The sequence below is a fragment of the Leptidea sinapis genome, chromosome 27 (assembly GCF_905404315.1).
Source record: "Leptidea sinapis chromosome 27, ilLepSina1.1, whole genome shotgun sequence".
NCBI lineage: Eukaryota > Metazoa > Arthropoda > Insecta > Lepidoptera > Pieridae > Leptidea > Leptidea sinapis.
The window spans coordinates 9,724,591-9,749,183 of NC_066291.1; the positions used below are offsets into that span (position 1 = coordinate 9,724,591).

Genomic DNA, 24,593 nt, shown 5'->3' on the forward strand with positions numbered 1-24,593 from the left:
CTGTTCCAGCCATTCACAAAATTCATTCTCCGATCTTTGTGGTTGCATTATTTTTCTCCTTCTTCCGTTGCAAGGATACCATTCCATATTTTTACTTCTCCTAAAATGAAAATAAAATCTCATAATTTTCAGCCTTATAACCTTAAAAAATATTAAGCTGGTTTCATAACCATTATTGTTATTTAGTTATACGTTTTTGGATTTAAATTTTACTAAATATCCCAACTGAGTGATGTGTACATCTATTATAGTCATGTGTTTCAGTGTTTGTTCCTTGATAAAGTAAGACTCATTAATTGTTAAATATAACATGATGTTGATGTTCCGTATAAATAAATTCCTTTTTGTTTTATTCGATAAATATTTTTTGATGATTTCTTTTATGAAAATTTTTTCCTAACTTCTATACACTATTCGCGTTGCGATAGTCTTTGGTTATAATATACATACAACTTTCCATATACTATGATATCTTGAAGCTTTTGAATCATGTTAATAATTCTACTGATAGTGTAAAGACAACGTATTTAGGTAGTGAATGTTAAAATATAATAAAATTTTCCATGAATCAGAAACAGTTTCACTCCTGTTTTGGTCTCGTATGGTCAAATACCGACGTGACGTAGAACTGTGTACATTATGCGTGCTAGTGAAAGTTGTTGTTCGATTCGAGAAATGATTTTAAAGAGTCTGTCACCTTCTGTCTTTATATAGAGAGACAAGAACAGACATTATCGAAGATGACACCCGTTCTCGCCATTCACCAAGTTCTCATAAAACTGTACTTGAAGGTAAATGTTTCTCCGGTCCGGTCTGTGATGTAATGTTGTATAGAAATCGAAATTCGATTAGGTACTCTCGAAGGTATGTTGAATAATATTCGGTAACTCGAAATATTTATACTTACTGCTTGAGTTACTACAGAACACAATTATTATTATGTTATACAAGTGCTGACCCGGCAAACTTTATTATGCCATTTTAATTAAGTACACGCGCCCGCTTATTGTATGAGTAATTGTCATATGTAATGAAATGTCGTTGACTGAATTATTTGTCAAATCCTTCACCGAAACAGCCTGTAGGTATGGTATTAATATTATTCCGATCGGTTCAGTGATTTGCGCAGTATATCCGACGGAAAAACGGCTCTCCATGTTTTAGTATACATAGATAGATTGTAATCTGGTAATATTTAAATTAATGCTTTAACATCCATATGTCTATGTTCGATGTGTTTCAGAGTTTAGGAAATAAATTCTACTTTTTGACAGATATACACAGGGGTCACTATAAATGGTACTTCATTACTTATACCCAGGGCAATCCACATATCACTTCCCTAAACTTCAACGGTGGTTCGTTACCCGACGGAACATATAAATATGATATCTTACCTACATAAAATATCCATTAATTAACTGATCAATAGCACTGTAAGATATTGGACATTAATGTTTTTAATGTAAATTTGAATATTATACTAATAAAATGTTAGATATGTGTCTTAAGCAGTGAATTATTGAAATTTTACTTACTTTAATGTTAAATCCATGACTACTTGTTTAGACAATTTCATTTGAAACCAATGTAGCCAATTGTCTTAAATTTCAAATTCGCTTCAAATACATATCAGATACTTTATAGGCATAAAACGATTACAATGATAATGAGAAAAAAAATGAAACGTGTAATCCAGCCAGTATCAATAAAAATTGTAACATCTATTCTAAATTCAAAATATTTTACTAATAAATTATTTTTTAAAACTTGTAGTGAATCATCGCCAGCCAGGTGTTAGATAGAATCTTCTGCCAAAATAAACTCAGTACACACTCGCTACTGCTAATTGTTACTAAAGATTTAGTTTTAAATAAATGTTTAAGTTATATATGTTACCATGGTGGGAAAAAGTTTATTGATTTTGTATTTCATCTCAATTCATAAAGATACAATCTAAAATAAACGACCTAGCAATGTTAAATTGATCGTGTAAATGCTGTTACTATTAAAACTTACGTGATCGGCCACGACCTAAAACGAAAACCTTCATAGAGAGCCCTGAATTAAAGAATTATAAAAATAAATAGTGGTGCCCTTAATTCTGTTACATATTAAATGTAGTTCGATGTAGCGCTTGCGCAAGAGGATAGCGAAAATAAATTCGGATGGTGAATGTTACGAAAGTTGCTTCAGACAAATGTTGTATTGTGTCGGTTACGTCATATACAATGTTTTGGATTCGGCGATTGTGTAAAATTTAATAGGGTTATTGTTATAAATTTAAACTGACTGTAGGGTGCTGGCTTGGGAAGAGACTTGCGTCGACACTCTGGCTCCTTCTCATGTCCAAGTTACGTCAGTTGGTGCTGGGGTTGCTGCTTTGACTGCCGAAGACAGCAAGCGTCGCAAATATGTCGGTCTCAGTGAGTCATACATCTTTGTGCCGTTTCGTGTCGAGACACTTGGCCCCCGGGGCCCAGATGAGTGGAGAATGTTCAAAATACTATCTTCGCGCCTCAATAAGGCTACTGGATACCCAAGCACTGTCAGCTATTTCGGTCTACGGACCAGCCTAGCTATCCAACGCGGAAATGCTGCCAGTATTGTTGCTACACATCCCCATAATGATAGTTTTCATTTAATGTATTCATAGTATTGTAAATATAGTTATAGTATAAACTGAAAGTCTAAAATTCAAGGGAACCTGTACCTACACTAGTTCGTAGCTATCCTCTCTGTAATGAATTAACTCAATAATAAGTAATTAATCACTTTTTAAAATTCTGTCACCTTTAAAAAGCTAGATTGCGTGTAATAGTTACACTCGAAATTTAGTATGAAGTCAGAGCGAACTACTTGTTTCAAGTAAAAGGAAATCTGCATGTTGCTATTTATATAGGTATTTGAATGAATCTTATTGTATGTTATTTATCAGGATTTATTAAGAAACATTTAGTTATGTATAGGTATCAATGATGGTTGTGTACAGTTCAAACAGATTTAACAAAACTTGTAAAGTGTTGAAAAATCTTATCAAACTTAAATTATTCAATGAATAATCTTTAAGAGAAATCTGCAATAGAGCTTTCTAGATATCTCATGCGCGCTACATTTAAAATAAATAAATAAATGACACAATAATTCACAATACTCATTACGTTGAGTGATAAAAACTACCGTTCTTGCTTAAGCATACATAGAGATCCCTTTACATAATCTGTATTTATCATAATAATAATAACACGAATTGTCTAACCCCAAACTAGGCATGGCCTGTACTATCATGGGTATAAGATAATATATTTTATCTACACCCATGGTTTAAATCCTCTATTAAAGATTCTGAAACAGTTAGCTTATTGCCAACATTAAAACACCCAATGTTCTAATAACCATTACATCATCCAAAAGAGTTGTAATGTTGTACTGAATTTCATAACAACACTCCTATTTTTTTTTTATCCCTTCATGCGCAAAGAGTTTCAACAAATAGCCACATTCTTATTGCTCGATGCGTGGTATCTGTATGAATTTCAAAAAAGAACATTTTCGTTTACGCGCGTTCCACACTACCAGAACGTCGCGCGCCGTAAAAAAAAGTAGGTTATTCGAATCCCCGCCATTTTTATTCGATATTTTTATTGTTTTGTTTACAAAAAATGAGCGATTCATTTTAAACGCTGCAAAAGAACATTATATTAGAGTGAATTTTAATTATTGCACTATACTAAATGTAAATTACTACTAAAATAAATAATTGTTTCATTAATACTTAGTTTATTTGTATATAATCAGTAATGAATGATATGAGGTTACTATTAGGACTGGTGTTTTAATGTTAGCAGTAAGCTAAATGTTCCAGAATCTTTTAGAGGATTCATATTCTGGGTGTAGATAAAGTCTTGTATGCAACTGTTGATAATTAGGTATTAAAACACTCATGTGATACTATTATCACACGAGGCAAAGCCGAGTGTGATAAATCCACATTCGTGTTTTAATACCCCTTATTACACAACAGTTGCATAAATAACTATAACACGATATACATAATATTTAAACATACACGACTCAGAAACAAAAATCCACATTCATCATAAAAATGTTTCCACCGGAATTTGACTGGCCACTAACCACAGAGCTATATGGGTCATCGATGTCAATAAAATGTAAACAAACTAAATGTATCTCACTTGTAATTGGAAAATTTACATCGACATTCTGATTCACGGAACTTTGAACTCAATTCCTAATAATTTCATTTGTTGATATTACCTCAATAGAATTATACATTAAACAGAGTTCGTTAAACACTGAGTCATATTATTAACATTAAGATACCTTGAGAGGGAAATCAATATAGTAAAACTAGGATGTAGGATCACCTGGATCCGCCATGCACATTCACCCAAAAAAGATAAACAATCCTATAACCCTGAAATTAGAAATAAGTGGTATTGTGGACAGATTTGGCCTTTATTCCGAGAACGATAATTTGAACTATATTATTAATTAATTTACACATTATTTCTATAGTTCTCTTACTGTTATTAAATATAACTAAATATTATTTGTTTATGTTTTATGATTTCAGTTCAGTAAGGTTTTCGAAGCCTAATATATAACATATCTCCATTTTTCTAAGGATAAGTTATATGCAACACTCAATTACCAATTATTTTCATGATTAAAATTACTACTGGTCGCAAGTGTAGGTTGCGACCAACAAAAAAAAACGGAAACTCTGAGAAAGACACAAAATATTGTTTTCGTCCATTTTATTCTTCCTAACAGTTTTTGTATTTTCTGTCTTCATGCACGAAATTATAATTCGCGTGTTAAATCCAGGTATATACTTCAGCCTTGTTATAAAACGATGTACAATGTAATATGATAGCAATTTTAAAAGATGAGACAAAAACGTAAAGTTAATTAGACCAAGTAAATAATAACAATTAAACATTATTAAATAGACAATGAGTATCAAAGCCAAGGTGAACGTAAAAGGTCACAGCTTCATTCACATTGCAAACAATTTAACTATTTTATGTGTGTTGTAGCAAAGACGTCAATGAAATTATTTAATTGTTGCAGGCACGGGTACATTTGGCCGCGTGTGTCTCTGTCGGGACAAAGCAGCGGACGAGTACTTGGCTATGAAGATCCTGTCGATGGCTGATGTGATACGCTTAAAACAAGTTGACCATGTTATGAATGAAAAAAATATACTGTCCGAGATCAATCACCCATTTATAGTTAATTTGTGAGTATACTTCACATTTATTTAACCTTAGCCCACAACGAGAGCAACACACGCTTTATTGATTACATATTACAAACAAGCCTTAAAACTTTCCTTGTTGATGAAGATTAAATGTTAACAACTGAATTTTAAAAATGTTATACTAAAGATATTTATAGGATGATATTATGGTTATATTCAAAGAATATGTACGAGACGAACAGGACGTTTAGCTGATGGTAATTCACACGCCCTGCCCATTACAATGCAGTGCTGCTCAGGATTCTTGAAAAAACCCATAAATTCTGAGCGCCACTACAATTGCACTCGTCACCTTGGGACATAAGATGTTTAGTCTCATTTGCCCAGTAATAACGCTTACACATTACTGCTTCACGGCAGAAATAGGCGCCGTTGTGGTACCCATAATCTAGCTTGTTAACTTTTATCATTTACATACATCATATTTATCATTTATTCCATATGGTATATATGTATGTATGGATATAAATTTAAGAGGAAAAATAATCTCTTTTGAAACTTTATTCATAGTTTGAGCTTTTTAATTAATACTAGATTGAAAGTAAATATAATAATTATTATCAGCAAATTTGGTGCCATTGATCATTGGTCCGTTTCATAAAAGTGGATCGTTCCTAGCTGATTTTAAAGTTAGATTTGACGACACACGATGAACATAATCTCTATAGTTTCCTAACGGGTAAAGTCGCTAAGTCCGGTTTGTAAATGTCTTCCATCTATGGTTTTCTGATTTCTCTAACTTAAAATTAACATTTTTAGTTTACAATGCGTCACTCGTGTTAAAGAATACTTCATAGGAAGTATACTTATAAAAGTATAAGAATATCACGAAAGATTGTTAGGAAGTTAGAAGAAAAACAAAACAATGAACATATTTTTAGCTGCGTTCTGAGTATTTTAACAGAATCGATATAATTCTAATGATTTTTTTTATGAAAATAAGGAACGAGACGAGCAGCACGTTCAGCTGATGATAATTGATGTGCCCTGCCCATTACAATGCAGTGCCGCTCAGGATTCTTGAAAAACCAAAAAATGTTGTCTCATTTGCCCAGTAATTTCACTAGCTACGGCGCCCTTCAGACCGAAACACAGTAATATTTACACATTACTGCTTCACGGCAGAAATAGGCGCCGTTGTGGTACCCATTATCTAACCGGCATCCTGTGCAAGAGAGCCTCCCACTCGTAATTCAATAATTATTGTGAAAGTAAATCACCGATGTTTAATGTCTTACGACGTACAGAATGTTAGTTAAAATAACGTTGTAAAACATGAGTGAGTGATTGTTTGGGGTAAAACTTTCATATTGAAGTAAATCTTATAATTTATGAGACCGCGCGAAGCGGATGTAATCGTTGGGTTCGACACTTTTCACTTTTATAATGAAGAGTTTAATGAAGAAATTAATAAAATATTGGTGCTCTTATACTTAACAATATATTTTGCTTTCGTTTTTGTTTATATTAAATTTAACTAAAGCGTGTATAATGAATCTAAAGTATAATCAAATAACAATAATTTGAAGCGAGAACTTCTTTTAACGAAGAAAAAGTTGATCTTTAATGAGAAGATGGAGCAAAAAAAGAATCTTTATTTGCAGCACTTTACATTTTCAGCATTTTTAACTCAAATGCTTTGACCTACTTGTGTATTTAAAAAAAATAAAAAAACGTGTGCAGTTCACTCGTATTAAAAGTGAAACATTCAAAACTTTTAGGTTCAAGAAAATGTTGAATGTTCGTTTTAGTAATGATCATAGTGTTACAAGGTTTGATAATTATACTACATTTTATTTGTATATATTACATAGATTTATTCAGATTCAAAGCTTATATTTTGGATCAACCATACAGGAGCTTATGGTAACTAAAGTATGAAATAAATACTTACTTTGGTCTCTCAACTCAATCAACGGAATCGCTGTATCCGATGCAAAATTTACATTAGACCTGTAAACTGCATATGAAGTCCTGGTACATGTTGCTAGGATGACACATGATTTCAACCGTTATGAAAGACATTACAATCACCGCTACCGTATTTATGTTCTTCTAGTGTCTATGTCAATATGTCTACGTCGTGCAAATGACGTCAGAATGTATTAAGGTATACTCGCAACATACATAAGACAAACTCGTCTTCAACTATGATCACCCGGTACCAAAACACTGATATATAATGCCTATCTCATTCTCTCGCCAGCTGAATCCTATACAGTTACTTGTTTGTGTCTCTTTCGTCTCGCGTTTTCGTTTCACCGAGTTTCATAAAGTGATTAATCATAAAAAAGGGTTATTCAACTCAATGATAATATATATTGTATGTGTCCATTCTGGTACCTACTGGAGTGTTGGAGGAAACAATTAAAATTATGATGTTGATCAATAACATTTGTTGACAGACGATGGTGGACGCACGACGACTCCTGTATCTATATGCTGTTTGACTACGTGTGTGGAGGAGAACTGTTTTCCTACCTAAGGAATGCCGGAAGATTTAGTAATAACATAGGTAAGAGTTCATTGCTCATAAAGTGAAGAAAGGTAACAGTTGCAACGAGGCTAAGAACTGTTTGACACAGAATAAAGTGTAATAGTACAGAAGTTTCACTTAATTGCTTGTACATTTCGAAGAATATTGATTATTTATCGTACTCACTTCGTAAGTGCGTTGGATTCATAACACATTGTTAAATCAGTATACGCAGACTAGGATATACTCGTAATTAAATCGGAAATGGGTTGACGTAGCAGGCAAGTCTATACTGTTAGTAGGTACAGATATGTACAGGTTTTAATTTAATTGAGAGTTAAGATAGTTAAAATAACTTTGTTTACTTTGGAATCAAATGAATAAAATATATATCGTGAGTACCCGTCATAATAAATTTGTTTAACTATCTATGCTGTTCGGTATTTGAGAGGACTTTTTACTCCGATCAAATAAACAAATAAATGAAAATGTGTACGTATGATAAGAATAAAAGTGGCAAACGAATAGAACTCTTATCTACTTCGGTCCTCGAGGGAATTATGCAACATACGGAATGTTGCATAATTTCGTACCTAAAGTGCAGAGTGACTTACGCTTACGCATCATTTCATCCCGAGTGATAAACAGCGTTTTTTATTAAAAGAAAATAAATATTATTTTTTTATATTATAATTCAATTTTAGGTTTTACAGAGACACAAAGAGAGTACACAGCCAAGCGAAACTCGCTAAGATAAAAGCGATTCACTCGATAGTATGAAAAGTGCAGTCATTGATAGATTGACAGATGACGGCTATATTCTTGTAAAAAAACGGAGATAGACAAAATAAACAACGTCTTATGCAACTGTTCGCTTTCAAACTTAGCCGGACTATACTTCGTCGCCCAATTGTAATTACTATTTCAAACTTATGTCAAATCTCACTGCACGTTTCATACTAAACTAAATTATAATTTTTAGTTTGGCAGTTCCGCCTCTTGTTACGTTGTATTTACATCCTCTTTGAGAGTACAATGGACTCTTTTCTTATCAATGTTGTAGTTTAAATTGTTAGTAGCTAGTTATTTCACGTTCTTACATCTTCACCTAGCCTTCTACGAAGAAGACCTACGCATTGATATTCGTTCTGTATTTGAATTTGTATTGTCAATTTTAAATAATCCATAATATGGATTCCGATATACTCATATAATACACGACACCGACCTCGCCAATTTTCATGAAGCCACTTTGCGTTTGTGGTGTGCACTCGTTATTTGACAACTTAATCCCTCTGTGAAGCCCTCGGCCGAGTTCGTGTCACGAGTGACAGCCCTAGGTCTCATCGAGTTGTCAGTATTTAAGAATCTAAACAGATATATAAGAGATTTCCACCTACGTACTGACTCATCACGATATCTCTGGAACCACGACACGCCACAAGTTAGGATATCATCCCCACCATCTGGATATGTTGCGGTCCTCCACAGTGCGGTTTTCAAGGAGCTTTCTTCCACGTACTACAAAGCTGTGGAATGAACTTCCTTGTGCGGTGTTTCCGGGACGATACGACATGGGTACCCTCATGAAAAGCGCGTACACCTTCCTTAAAGGCCGGCAACGCTCCTGTGATTCCTCTAGTGTCCATCACTTAACACCAGGTGACCCGTACGCTTGTTTGTTTTCCTATTCCATAAAAAAAAACCATAAGGCTCAGGGACTTGAAATTTGGTAGAAATATTCCTTACGTCGAGTCGGGGTTTTTACGGATTTAACGAAATTCCACACGGAGGGGGTTGTAAATACATGATATTTGGATCGTTATGCGTACACCGATAAACCTGTGAGTTAACCGACTGTTTTAATAATTTAATATATGGATCATTCAGCAAAACGTTTTTGTTTTATTTCGTATGTCTTTCATTAGTTTAGATTTCAATTATTTTTTAAATATGAACAGAAGTTCTTCTGTCAGGTTAGTTAGTAACAAGTAGAATATAAATAAACAACCAAAAATTAAAAAATAAAGAATACGTTAAAAACAATTTTCATACAACACTTCTGCCTTTCTATTTGTACAAAATAAATGACGCCGCTTTGGCTCAGCTGTCACATCAAAACGAAAAGCGCTTTCCAAGAAGATATCGAGTAAATATTATTTCTATATCATATTATACTCTGTCTGTATCATTAAATATAAATGCACGAACGCTCATTACATACGCGCAATACGTCAAACTTATAGCTAGAGAATAATATATGCATCAGCATGTCGGTGACGCGATATTGAATACTCCCAAAAGTACTAGGACAACATTTTTGAAGTAATAACTTTGATGAGCGCTTTATTTTGTGGTTGTTGAATAAGACTGAGCGGTCAGGCTGAATCAGTCAAAGTCTACTAAAGAAGACCTGCTCGTATTATTAATCTCGTCTTAATTAAGTTTTCACTTCGAAATAGTCTTAACCACACCCCGTTGTAAGATTTTTTTAATCCGACTACAAAATCCCTCCATCCAAAGCGCCTCCGTGAATGTAAAAATCGTGTTGATGAGTAACCGTGCCTTGTTGAAGTTTTCACTTCTATCTAGTCTAACGGCCGTTCCCAATATTCAGTCTATCTCTTACTTGAGATAAAAATCGTAACTATCGTTGACTTTTCTGTCCCAATAAACTTATCGACTGTAACTCACCTTACACGTACACGCTGTCTGTATAGCATACTAGCGATAGAAGTTTGCATGGAAATTTCAATTTATGCGTCCCAATATAAGACGATAAGAATGACTTATTGGGTATATTGGGACAGCTACAGTTTATTGACAGCTAATTACTGACAGTAGAAGACAGTAATTTATCAATATCTGTAGATAGTATATTGGGAACGGCCGTTAATCACACACGGTTTTTAAATTCTTTAATCCAACGTTTATTTGCCATCTTGACACTCAATGGCATATTACATTTAAATAAATAAAATACAAAATAATTACTGATAATATGTGATCACAGTATCGTTCTTATTTCTTGTAGTATTATTTTTACAAAGTCTTACTATGCAACCCGGCATTTAAGTTTCAATTATTTGCAAAGTTTAACAGAACATGTGGCGATCACATCGATGTGACGTCAACGTTGTTTTAGACGGGCTCGGTACGCCCATTTGGGCGTAGTGTTAGTTGCCATACTTTGCGACTAAGCCTGCGGTATCTAGTTGGAGCGCATCGGAGACCAATCCTAAATCTAAGCATCAGACTTTTAACTACAAGTAGATTGTGATATGCTCGTGTACAGTAAAATTCCTATATTGTGCCAACAAACTTTAAAACGATACTCATTTGTTGGTATATAATGATCGTGGCTTAAATCTAGTTTAAATACTATAAAAATATAATGATCTATAAAATTTATTTTATATACAATTCACGGGTGTGTCATTTCGGTTTGCCAATTTTACTAAACTCTAGCGTCACCGGTTGTATGACGACACTTCAACGTGTTCCTTTTGCTTCTGGTGGTCTTTTACCAAAATCGAAAGCCGAAGTTTCGGTCCGAAAAGAAAGAACGACGAACTTCGAATTAAATCCTATTACCAAAGTACTAGTGAGTTTGGGAATAAGGTAAGCGAAAGACAAAATGTCTGAGCGCAAATTTCGTATCGTTATTTGGATCCGAAACACTTTCTAAATACGAAAATGTACGATCGAAATTTCGGTTGACAGCAACCGAAATTTCGATTTTGGTAATTAACCTCCTGGGCACTCGAGCGGCGAATATTATAATTGGTACTGTATGATTAAATTATTTTTAACATCTAACAACTATTACTAGTGGGAGGCTCCTTTGCGAAGGATCCCGGTTAGATTATGGGTACCACAACGGCGCCTTATTCTGCCGTGAAGCAGCAATACTGTGTTTCGTTCTGGCTACTGAAATTACTGGGCAAATGAGACTTGACAACTAATGTCTCAAGGCGACGAGCGCAGTTGTAGTGCCGCTCAGAATTTTTGGGTTTTTCAATAATCCTGAGCGGCACTGCATTTTAGTGGTCAGGGCGTATCAATTACCATCAGCGGAACGTCCTGCTCGTGTCGTTAACCTTATTTTCATAAAAAAATCTATAACCATATAACACTAGGTAAGCCGACAGATCTTGTTCTGTTTTTAATAAACCTCTTGCGGGTGGAATTTATTAAAATCCGTTTTTAGATGACCTCTACTCGGCGAAAGGAATATTCCTACCAATCTACCGCTGGTAGATATAGATAATGTATGTGGTCAAATTACATTCCATGATTGCGAACATTCTGTAAACAAAAAAAAAATGCGTTAAAAGAAGACCACATAGAATATGCACAAATTTAAATATATTAATCTTTAACCACGCAATTATTATTTCTGGAGGAAAGGACATGAAGTGGACAAAAATAGTCGGTCAATGACGTGAGTGTCTGTAAAATCTGGCTCACGTTGAAAACTCGATGTCTTTGCGTTAAACTTTATGTACGATAAGAGGGGAACAAGCGGGAAGCCATTTTTAATTTAACAGTTGGGCAGTACAAGTCTGCGAACTGCGACCGACTTCGCCAGACATCTTGTCGCCTCACGTAATCAGGAAGTATTATCGCTTTGTGATTTTCTTTTATACGAGCACTTAATATAATTACAGTAATGCCTATTTCAAGACACTCTTGAGATATTTATATCATTTAAACAGGCTAAGACACAATTTCTTTAGTTAAAAGCGATGCTTTCGAGAAACAGCCGACGTAAAAATTTTCACAAATATCTCCGACCTAAAAATAATGCTATACTTAAAACTTTGGAACCTTGTTGGTACGATCTATTAAGCTGATGTAATCTTTTAGAATTAATATAGACTACGACGACCCCTATAACCCAGTGGTGAGTGACCCTGATTACTGAGATAGAGATCCCGGGTTCGAATCCCGGTAGGTGCAATCAATATGATGAATATGGATGTTTGTTCCCGAGCCATGGATGTTTATTTGTATTTTATGTATGTTTAAATAAGTGTATCGTATTAAATATATCGTTGTCTTGTACCCATAGTACATATACAAGATAATTTGTGGTAAGAGTGTGTCAATATTAATTATTATTAATAATATGCATTACGAAAGTAGGATGTTTTAACTAATTTTAATCCAATAAGGTCAGTACTTACTAATAAAGTCGGAAATGGATTGACGTAATAGACAAGTCTATGTTGTAAGTAGTGCAGGATTTAATTTAACTGAGACTTTTGGCTTAAAGGTCTCGTTACCAGGCCATAAATTCTTAAAAAAAAAATCGAGAGTTAAGATAGTTTGAATAAGTAAACAGTATGGTTATAATATAAAACTAAAATTGTAAAGACGAAAGAGTTGTAGATTGTTTAGTTAACGTTACCTAATTCATACATATTTTTGCGTACGGAATCCGTTGGTTTTTAAATAGCATTGATGGTGATGTTGTAGAATTGAAAGAAAGAAAAAATGGGGTCAAAATACAATAGATCATAGCTTAAATAGAGGAATGACTCAGAACACGTAGAACCATAAATGAACCGAAACAAACTCCCACGCATTATGAGTCATCTTCAAGTCATTAGTTTCATTCAACATGAAGATTTGTTTATGTTCAAAAGCGTGAAATATTCTATCGGATGCATAAAAGTTGAAAAATACACTATAAAACCGAAGTATTTCCTTTCCAAAGGTATTATAATCTAATCAAAATATTAAGAATAAAAAACCGAAAATTTTGGAATGATGTTTAATTTATTACTTGTAATGTTGCTAAAAATATATTTAATATAATTCTTTGTGCATTTATTATAGAACATGGTCCCGTCAAGCTAGTTAATGATAAATGTCATAAAAAAACAGATGATTTTTGAAGATAACTGCAAAAGCAATTCTATATAATGTATGTTAGTAAGTCTCAGTACATAACAGAAGTGAATAGCGTAAACTGCGTGCAACGTAATAAAAACATCGTTGTCGCAAATGTTGGCAATTATCATTGTCTTTCACGTCTCCCAAAATAAACTTTCAATTACGTTTTTTCTTGGGTTTTCTCGATTAAACATTAATTACAAAAGGAGAGACGCACTTACAAAATACTTTCCGAGGACATTACATGATTATAAAACTGGCGGGGAAACTTTCCAAGTATATTGAGTCCTTTCTAAATATATTGAGTATCAATAATATATTATTATCTACATAATAAATTGTGTGTTGTACAAAGTAAAAGTAATGAAACGCCAATTCAATTTAACAAAAAGCACAATGCGGAAACAAATAACTTTCCGCACGCTAAACACACATGGAAAAGATTACTTTCTGTGCAAATCTATTAAAAATGTTAAAGCATACCTATTCAAATAAACCAAAAGCGTAATTGCGATTTACAATAACTTTCCGCACGCTAAACACACACGGACCTGATTACTTTCTGGGCAAACCTACCTAGCCTAAAAATGTTAAAATATATCAATTCAAATACACCAAAAGCGCAAGTGCGGATTATAATAACTTTCCGCACGCTAAACACACACGGAAAGGTTTGCTTGTTGACTTCTTTTGTAGTGCATGAGTTAATTGGAATAGCATGCGGTTAAACCACGCTTCAATCTATTTTTGATATAATTATGCCTTTACTTATATTTATATTTAAGCAGGCCTGTAAATAAGAAGATATTGTATTTGGAAGATGTTTTGTTTTAATTTTATATTTTCTGTTTACAAACAGAAACGCCGCATTTATTATTGTATATTGTCTTACAGCCAACTTTTACGCGGCAGAAATAGTATCAGCACTAGAATACCTCCACGCGCGTAATATTGTCTATCGGGATCTAAAACCGGAGAACCTTCTCTTGGCGAAGGATGGCCACATGAAGATCACTGACTTCGGTTTTGCTAAGAAACTGACAGATCGAACATGGACCTTATGCGGCACTCCAGAGTATCTCGCGCCTGAAATTATTCAGAGCAAAGGACATAATAAGGCTGTGGACTGGTGGGCCCTTGGTAAGTACCTACGTCTTTCTTCTTGTCCTTTGTCAAAATAAATCAAAACAACTTTAATATAATAGTCATTCTACTTTAGTTAATTTGGGTGTCTCGTCTCGCGTGTGTTAATTTAGCTATATCTAGATGTGTAGGAGTTCTTCGACCAAAAATGGGGCTTAAATAGATAGCTGCATCGTTCACATAAAAATCAAAATGGCTGCCATTTTATTATAGTTATAAAACCTTACTGGTAGGTGATTTATTTTTAAGTCCTTAAACTCGGTTTAAGGTTAACGGCGGTTTTTAATCATGTACGAAATTAATAGTTAAATTTCTACCATCATAAAAATCATCATGGTAAATTTTGCGAGCTTAGATTGAAACCACGACCCTGTGTGCAATAAGTAGGAACTACCAAACAAACCACTCGATTAACGGTCTCATTAAACCAATACTTAATTAAATAATTATTTTATTCACACTGATATTACATTGTTATCATATATAAATCTTAAGCCAATTTAAGATCAAAAACATAGGTGCGTAAAATTAATGACTTAGTAAACAATATTTATTTTTGTTTGACTTCGATCGATATATTATTAATTATCTTATAGAGTCGTAGTTGCGAAGTGACATGTGAATTTGTTTACATTATAATTGTTTAATGTTCCCTAATGATGTACTTCCAACGCGTATGACTTAGAACTGCTGGTCGGTGCCAGATCCAATATTATTTATTGCGTCGAATATCGTGTGCACTTGTAATTCTAATATCCTTGGCACTAACATTTACAGTATAATACGCGACACCTGTTATTGTCTCAAGTTGATCCATTTAGATTTACAATCCTTTATGACGATATTCGCCTTTCGCTGTTAATAATTTGAGCGCTAGATTTTGTTATGTTTCGCTTGTATTTCTGTAAACAAAAGATGTATTTATGTTTGTATAATGTATGCACGTTAAACTTTGTTTTCTGCACAAACTAGATACAGAGTATGTACGTTTAGATTCTGTTAATAGATTCATAGCATTAAGCGCTTCCTCTCATATCTATTTTGAACTTTTTCTTCATCTAGTAAAGTCTACGCCAGTTTATCCGTTTCTTTTTTTTTTATGGAAGAGAGTTAAATGAGCGTACACTTCATGGTAAGTGATCACCGCCACCCTCATTCTCTTGCAACACCAGAGGAATAACAGGAGCGTTGCTGGTCCTTTAGAAAAGTGTACGGGCTTTTTTGAAGCTATCCGTGTCGTATTGTCCTCAAAACACCGCACAAGGAAGCTTGAACAGTTTGGTTGTACGTGGAAGAAACTTCCTTAAAAACCGCACTGAGGAGGACACACATCCAGATGGTGATGATAACCTAATTTATGGCGTGTCGGACGTTGGTGGAATTCAGTGGTAAGAATCGGGTCTAACAGCTCTTCGGAACCCTCCCAGTAATTAGTGCGGTAAGACACACAATGAAGCGACGCCTCTACGCATTTCCAAGTGATCTAACCATTCACAGACAAACCCAGTGGTCCCCCGTCAATTCCATTAAATCAATTAGAGTATTTTACAACAGCTGTAATATACATAATAAAGTTCAAAGTTGAAAGAGTTTTAAGTATAAAATATTTCATAAAAATAAAATAAAAATCATCAGTATAATAATAAATAATTATAAATTAACATTGTTGTAAACCGTGATTGCGAAGCCCACACACCAGAAAACATTAATATGTAGGTGTCTCATATTGAAAATGATTAAAAGACTCCTACCACTTACAATTTTGATAGTAGAACATAGGATAATATTTATTCGTTAATTATTTGCAGGTTTATTTTTCTTATCTGGTATATGGTTAATTATCGAAAATTACTGAATTTAGACAAACAGATATCCTTTACAATAATATCAACTTAAAACAATAATTTAGCAACAAAACAAAAATATTCATTCGCTACGACATCTTCTTAGAAAAACTTTATATTTGGTATGTTTTAGTCGGCTTACTATCTTATCGCGATCCATGAAATATTAATTGTTTTACAAATTATATGATTACTGTGTACAAATTCTCTAATTCAAAAAATTGTTGTTGAAAAATTAAACCCGAAAAATTATCTAATATATAAAATTCTCGTCTCATGGAGTTAAACTTTGAACTCCTCCGAAACGGCTTGACCGATTCTCATGAAATTTTGAGTGCATATTGGGTAGGTCTGAGAATCGGACAACATCTATTTTTCATCCCCCTAAATGTTAAGGGTGGTCCACACGAATTTTTTTTTAATGTTCTTGACTTTTAGTTTTTAAATTTGTTTGATTATGAGTCAGCATTAAAAAATACACACAACTTCAAATTTTAACCCATCTATGATCAACAGTTACTTTTGTATCGCGATTTTAATATCGGCAATACAACGTTTGCTGGGTCAGCTAGTAAAATTTAAAATTTTAGAATTCTCAAAATTAGTTAGATCCCATCATCGGATCAGACTTTTTTCATAATGAGGCCATTTCTCAAAGTATACATATACTTTTCCAAATAAAAAAAAATCAAATCTTACGATGGGGTTCTGAGGTTAATTATGACAAACCCTTTTGCATAAAATATCCACGTATGATCAATCTAACTACTACAGTTTTTCGAATATCGAAAAGCTCGCTTATTTTGACTAATAGCAATACATGATAGTTTTCTTTTTCAGGCGTTTTAGTTTACGAAATGCTTGTTGGATACCCGCCTTTCTACGATGATAATCCATTTGGTATTTACGAAAAGATTCTAAATGGCAGAGTTGATTGGCCTCGACACCTCGACCCTGTTGCCAAGGACATGATCAAGAAACTCTTAATTCAGGACAGAACTAAAAGACTTGGGAACATGAAGGTATTTTTTTATTTCTGTTGCACACTGATGTTATTTATAGCTGTGTTTCTTTGAGATAAATTTAAATAATAAACAGTAAACTTTCAAATTAATAAACCAGGTAAAATTATAAATTATCATATGTAAACAATTTGTGATTTTAAAGTGATATCCCTCATTTCTGGGATTAATAATACAAGTTAAATTTGTAACCAAAATGTATGAACAGGATGTAGAGCTCTTCCTGTAGATGGGGCCACCTGAGAATTGATCAAGACATACTAAGATTTATAAATTTATAGATTTAGTTCCGTGCGTTACTCGAATGGTTGGCTCAGTAGGTAAGAGCGCACGGAATCCGGGAGGGGTGGGTTCTTTACTTTATGGTTAAAGAATATGCCGTTATGACAGGATTCGGAAAGTTGAACATGCTGAGAAGAATTGCCAAAGTGAAGAATTATATTTATAAAAATTTACAATTTAAGTAATAATATACGGGGTGTAAATCAAGTACCTCCTAAGACTCGTATCATTCTGAATATAATAACTGTATTAAAAATTCTGAAGAAACTAATTACAATAGTTAAGGAAAAGATTTTTTAGTTGTTCTAGATCAAAAAGGTACTGCAGTTCTTTGTACGAACAAAGTTATCCTATCGTAAGCCACCAAATTACGAATACACAAGGTACATTTTTAAAATTAAAAAAAAAATATTCGATTGCAACCTGCCAGTTTAGAGAGGTACTTGATTTACATCCTGTAAACTAACCTATATAAAAGCTGTTCTTCGTGAAGGTCAAGATCATGCGTTTGTTTAATATGACATTTAATAATGTGTAATATATGTATGACATTTATGTATGTTGTGTACGTTTCGTATTTAATAAAATCATTAAAGGGAGCCACATATACTCAAACAGAAGATAAGTGTGACTTTCGTTTCTAAATAATTTTTGGAATATATTTGACAACATTTTAAGAAATTAAGAGATAGATAATGATCACTGTTCATGCTTTTATTATCTATTAGCTTATTTTCATCTATTTATCATCAATTGATCAGAGATTACGAAAATAAATATGTAGATACATAATATATAGCTGTTGTTTTCCATTGGACAGATTACGTCTCTATTTGGCAGTGCTGGTAAATTTTCTGGGTTTCTTCCTCTTCCATCAATCGTTTCATCCAAGCGCTTTTATTTGTATAATTTGGCCCCTTTTCACTATATGCCTGGATGTAATAGCTATTGGCCCGTAGTGTGCGTCTTGATAACCATTTTTCTTTTCTAACGCTTCCATCAATATTCGCTCTATTAAATGAGAGATCTTCGTTCACCTTATCTAAACGACCAAAGCACATTAAAATTATTACTTTTTCAATTAATTTCACAATATCTCCCTTACTTGCAATTATTTCAATACAGTATTATGGAAGTATGAAATCTGTTGGTACGTTTCTGAGCTATGTTCGTCTTAATCGAAATTGGATCTTAGTCTTAATAGTATATTGGAAATGAATCTCTTGTATTTTCATGTTCGAATTCTAGTGATGCCCGCAATATTTAGTGTACGTACTATGTTTTTGGCTCGTCTCCAACTGTCTATACAATTCATGTATAAAGCTTCTAACCTAATGCAATTTATGTAGTCGATTTAATACCCTCATTAAAATACTCTTGCATTGTAGCGCCCATACCTATTATTTGGTTTAGTTAAAAATATATTGTGTGCATTGTAAATTTCAAAAGACTATTGCTGTAGACACCAATAGTCTTTTGAAATTGATTGTTTTGTCTTTTAAAATTGTTCTGTATACAACTATAATACTATTGTATTTTGTTATCATAACAGATTTTTACTAAATCCTACCAGAAAAGTCGTTTTTATGCTTGTTTGCTCCGGATAAATTCCGAAATGAACCGGTTAGGGCTCGACTTTCACTGGAAGAACTCATCTTTGCCATTATAGATGTCGCTCGTTTGAAATTATTCCAATTATTTTACAGTGTTATTATTATTAAATATTTTTATATTTTATTCTCTACGCAAACGCCGTGGATAGTTATCTTCAGACCAGTCTTCCATTTTTCCATTGGCATCAATCCTTTAATCAAGGTCTCTTACAATTGTCCCAGAAGGCGTCTCAAGACATTATCCGTGATCAAAGGGACCACATTTTATCTCATTTATGCACAATTATGAAGAGAGTGAAAAACACACTTTATATTGCATTACGTATTAAAACCTGTCTTAGAACATCTTCTGGAATACGGCCCTATGTACCCTGTATCTGCAAATACTCTGTCAGTCATCATAGGTCAAAATTTTCATTACCTGCACCGCCGCTCTAAAAATGTGTCGTCTATCAACCCCTCCATATCACTAAGCCAGGAGGCTATAAGCGCGAATTATTTTAATATTTGTAGCAATCAGAGTCAAAAGTAATGTTTTGAATGTTAGCAAACAAATTATGGCCATTTAAATTTTTCCGACATGTACTCCGAGCAATTCAAAGCTAGTTCACAATAATTTAGCATTACGTAAAACTCTGTCTATTTGATTTTATTTATCCGGCGTACGATTATTCGTTTCGATATCTTGTTTTTTCGAGCCGACGCGACGATAGTAATTATGTGATAATTATTGTACAATTATTGGCCGTAATCTGAAATGTATGTCAAAGTTTCGCAAATTCTTATTAGTGTGATTCGTATTATCATTCTATTACACTCATAATGAAACTGTAACAGGAAATCGATGACTGCGTATTATATAAGATGTTTAAAATAAACTTTTAATGGAAGCATTTCGGTACACAGACCTGTCGCTATCTATGGGCCTTATATAATAGCTTATGGTCGCTCAGAGGGCAATGAAGAGGGCCAATCAGAAATGAGGAGATCCGTAGGAGAACCAAAGTTACCGATATAGTCCAAATTATTGCGAAACTGAAGTGGCAGTGGGCAGGGCACATAGTTCGACGGACAGATGGCCGTTGGGGCAGTAAAGTCCTCGAATGTCGACGTCTTCCAGTCTCGTTTAATAGTTGTTCGTTTAGTGATACTGAACTTAACTTTTTGTTGACTATTTTTAAGTATAGTACTTTACTATTATTATTAACCAAATCCAACTTACCTTCAAGGCTTATTTCAATAAAGATGTCAAACGTGTTTTTAATCCGCATCAAAAATTTTCATGTATCTAATGTCCGAAGTAAGATTACATAATTATTCTTTTAAACTTACTTTGGCAGTCTCAAGCTCTGTATAAAAGGTAATTAATAAAAATAAAAATAGAAAAGAGTGCAAAAAAAAGAATGCTGGGAGAGTTTCTTGGGCCGCTTCTGCTCATAGCGCCAACCCAAGCGGTAGTAGTGTCTAGTATATTAGAAATGACATCAAAAAGAATTCTACAGAAATCTAAAGGAATTTGAGAAAAAAAAATGCTTTTTTATCCCTTCTATACAAAATTTTCATTGCTCTGCAAAATTTCACAGTGGTTTCGACATAGTAAAAAATTAAATGTATACCATCACATCGTACAAAGCAGGGCTCATTATATTCCTGTAATATTACAAAAGAACATGGTCTTCTAATTATGTTCCACTAAGCTTAGGCTTCTCACACTGTTTAGTTTAAGTCATAACGTTACCATCTTGGAAAGTATTTCTAAATACAAGTTCAAGTAAGTTAAATAAGACAAACGTAAGAATATTGTCAATATGGATATTTGTAATCGAAGTGGTTCTATTACTCAGCGCTTGCATGAGCAAAATAGTTATTCTAATCAGCCAGGCTGAGAACTGGTTTCATATTTTGTAAGATTACATTTCGATACCAAACCCTACGCCCTTGACTCTACAATGACACGCTGTTTTGCGAACCTAGTTCTTAAATGTATTATTTGCGTGTTTGTCCACATTCCGTGACTTACTTTGACTCAATAATAAAGTTATATTTAATTGCTTAGAAGCAAGCTTTCTTTCACAGTTTAACTTTAAATGTACTAAAGTTATATGTAAATTCATAAGTATTATTTAATCACAACTTTTATATTAATTTTGTCGTTTTGTTTTTCTCTAAAAACAAACAAGTAAAGAATTAGTTCACAATAATTATAATATAAATTTCCAAGGAGGAAATTTTTGTATGTACTTGTAACCTGATACCGAAACACTAAAAAAACATGTTTGCACATTACTGTGTACCAAGTCAAAGTCAAAAGTCAAAAATACTATATTGACAAAAAATCAACAGATCCCTCGTCAAAGTTAATCACTTAAAAATACCTGTGAAAAATACAATCTAAATACATGCTGATTTCACAAGAATTTATACATAAATATTTTATAAATAATGCAATCTAGAAAACAATACCATCAAATTTATATAAAGTAACATCTATAATAACTATTTAACTCCATATTATAATGTCGTTTCCGTAATTATTAATAATGTTATAAGCCTTCGACATGAGTCTCCGCTTAATAAATGGAATTCTGGGAGTAAACCACCTAATAGCAATGATATTATAATTTGAAATATCATTGCCCAATAGGACCTTTATTAGTTTTAATGGTGTCAAACTATTATAGATATAGTTTTAAATATTTCCTGATCAGCAATTTCATTACTTATTTATTATGGTGAGTTCGATTACTGTCTCTTAGATTTTCTTTTAAATGGACGGGCTAGAGAGACTGGCCCTGTAGAGATAATTGCAATCAATCAATGTAATTTCTAGAAGTCTCTGTTTTCACCGAGCCTTACCTGCAATGTGGTCGAGATGTATAGAAAGCTATCTGTCAAGCGTCCGTCGGTGATACCAAAGTGCCTTGACTGTGAACTAGTTGTCGATGTGATCCATGTCACATGTGATGCTTGAGATACATTTGATTTTTTCTCATTGTTTATACAGCTTAGTGTTTCTACATATGATTTTGAATCATTGAGCCGAATAGTAATCATAGTATTTCAAATTCATATCTATCAAAATTTGATAATTTTAAAAGTTAATGTCGAAAATCATTTATTATCAAAAAAAAGACGTGTGCTTAAAACTACACTACGATGTAAAATATGTAAATTTCACCAAGGCGAGGTTAATAACGCGTATTTTAGCTGTATTTATACATAACTTTTAAGTATATTTATTAATTGTGTATAAATTGCTCTGGTAAATTTACATACTTATAAATATTAAATATTAGTACATTTCAAAGGAACTGTTGAAATTCTAATTTTCTCGTTCGTTTGTATAAGGCTCTATCATTACATTAAAATGGTTGTAAGTTAAGTATTTCATATGAATGAAAATTCTTTAATGTACTAAATAATGTTACCATTTGTATGGTAGCACAATTAGGCGCCATTATCGCTACTCAGCGATCTCTTCCAAGTTCCACGTAACCTAAAGGTGTAGGAGGTTTTATTTCATTTTGTGACATACATTGAAATAATGATTTTGCTAACAAAGAAAACAAAACTGTTATTAAATTCTGCCATAACCCGCCTATAAATATATACATACTCTTAACTTTAAGTCGCCTCTTAACATGCAGGTATTTACAACACGCGAAATGTTGTAATATGTAAATAATGTTGCTTTTTGCAATTATTAATGTTAAAGTTCAAACTTTTACTTTTTACTTACGGTCATTTGGACCACAAACTAATAAGCAGTGAGAGGCTTCTTTAAACAGGACCGCATCGGCTAGGCCCACCGTAGCGGTGCCTTTTTATGCCATGAAGCAGTAGATAAGGTGCAAATATTATGTTACAGTTTGAAGGGAAGCTATTGAAATTACTGGGTTGATGTGACATGCGGGAGCATTTTGGTGTTTTGGTTTGAAATTACTGGTCAAATGAGACTTCACATCTTACGTGTGAAAGTTACGGGCGCAATTGTGATACCGCTCAGAATTTTTGGGCTTTTCAAGAATCCTGAGCGGCACTGCATTGTAATGTTCAGGGCATATCAATTACTATTATTACTAATTATTATCATAAAAAAATGATATTAATATATTAATCAGGCTTTTAATGATGAAACATTCATCTGTGGTCGCAGGTTTCTGATTACGTCCCTGTCCTTCTAGTCTCGTAAAAATAAATACTCTTAACGTTTCGAAATTCAATCCAAAATGTTGGATATGTAGGTGTGTCCAGTTTCAATTAAAGTAACAGCCCTAACAACTTCAGTGGTATTTAGATCTGGCATTCTCAGTTTATTTGCTGTAATGAAACGAGACAATCAAAGGAAAACTAAACAATAAAAATCTAAACGTTGAGAAAATTTTAGCAGTACAGAAAAACACTAGTATAAAAATTATTAAATAAATAACAACTGAAATTCGATAAAAGAAATATTTTAAGACTTTATTTTTTTATATTTGCGGCCAGTAGTTACGCACAAAAATCACAACAAGAAAAATTAAAAATAACTTTTTCTTGTGTTCCGCTAAATTTATCCATGAGTGATAAGATATAATTCAGGTAACCCAACTCGCCACATATTATGGACAATGTACCTAGGTAACACTGAAATTGTTTAGAAAATGAAAAAACGACTTAATGTAGAAAGTTGCCTATACTCTTATTGTTTTCGAAGTAATCTTCGTTCCTCTCTACACATCGCATTCGATGGAAGCACTGAGAAAAGCAGTGGGCCCATTCTTCCTTAGGGGTCTCTTCTATGGCACTTTCGTACGCTTTCACCGCATCTTCAGGGCTCGTAAAGCGAATACCTCGAATTTTATCTTTAGTTCTTGGGAATAAATAAAAGTCGCAGGGCGCCAGGTTAGGACTGTATGGCGGATGACTCATTATCTCGATATCTGCCATAGTCAAATATTCAACAGTCCGTTTTTCGGAGTGCGCTGAAGCATTGTCGTGGTGAATTGGCCCTCGAGGGCACTACTGTCGAACTTTTTCCAAGAC

At 33.4% G+C, this 24,593-nt stretch overlaps 1 protein-coding gene across 1 annotated transcript in view; it reads left to right on the forward strand.

The window, feature by feature from the left end:
* The window catches only part of LOC126972682 (cAMP-dependent protein kinase catalytic subunit 3), a 59,328-nt gene that overhangs the window by 27,868 nt on the left and 6,867 nt on the right, over positions 1 to 24,593 (forward strand). Inside the window, exons 2-5 of the mRNA XM_050819573.1 lie at positions 5,098 to 5,266; positions 7,693 to 7,802; positions 14,559 to 14,804; positions 17,492 to 17,673. Coding sequence (XP_050675530.1) covers positions 5,098 to 5,266; positions 7,693 to 7,802; positions 14,559 to 14,804; positions 17,492 to 17,673 — 707 coding nt within the window. The remainder of the gene's footprint in view (positions 1 to 5,097; positions 5,267 to 7,692; positions 7,803 to 14,558; positions 14,805 to 17,491; positions 17,674 to 24,593) is intronic.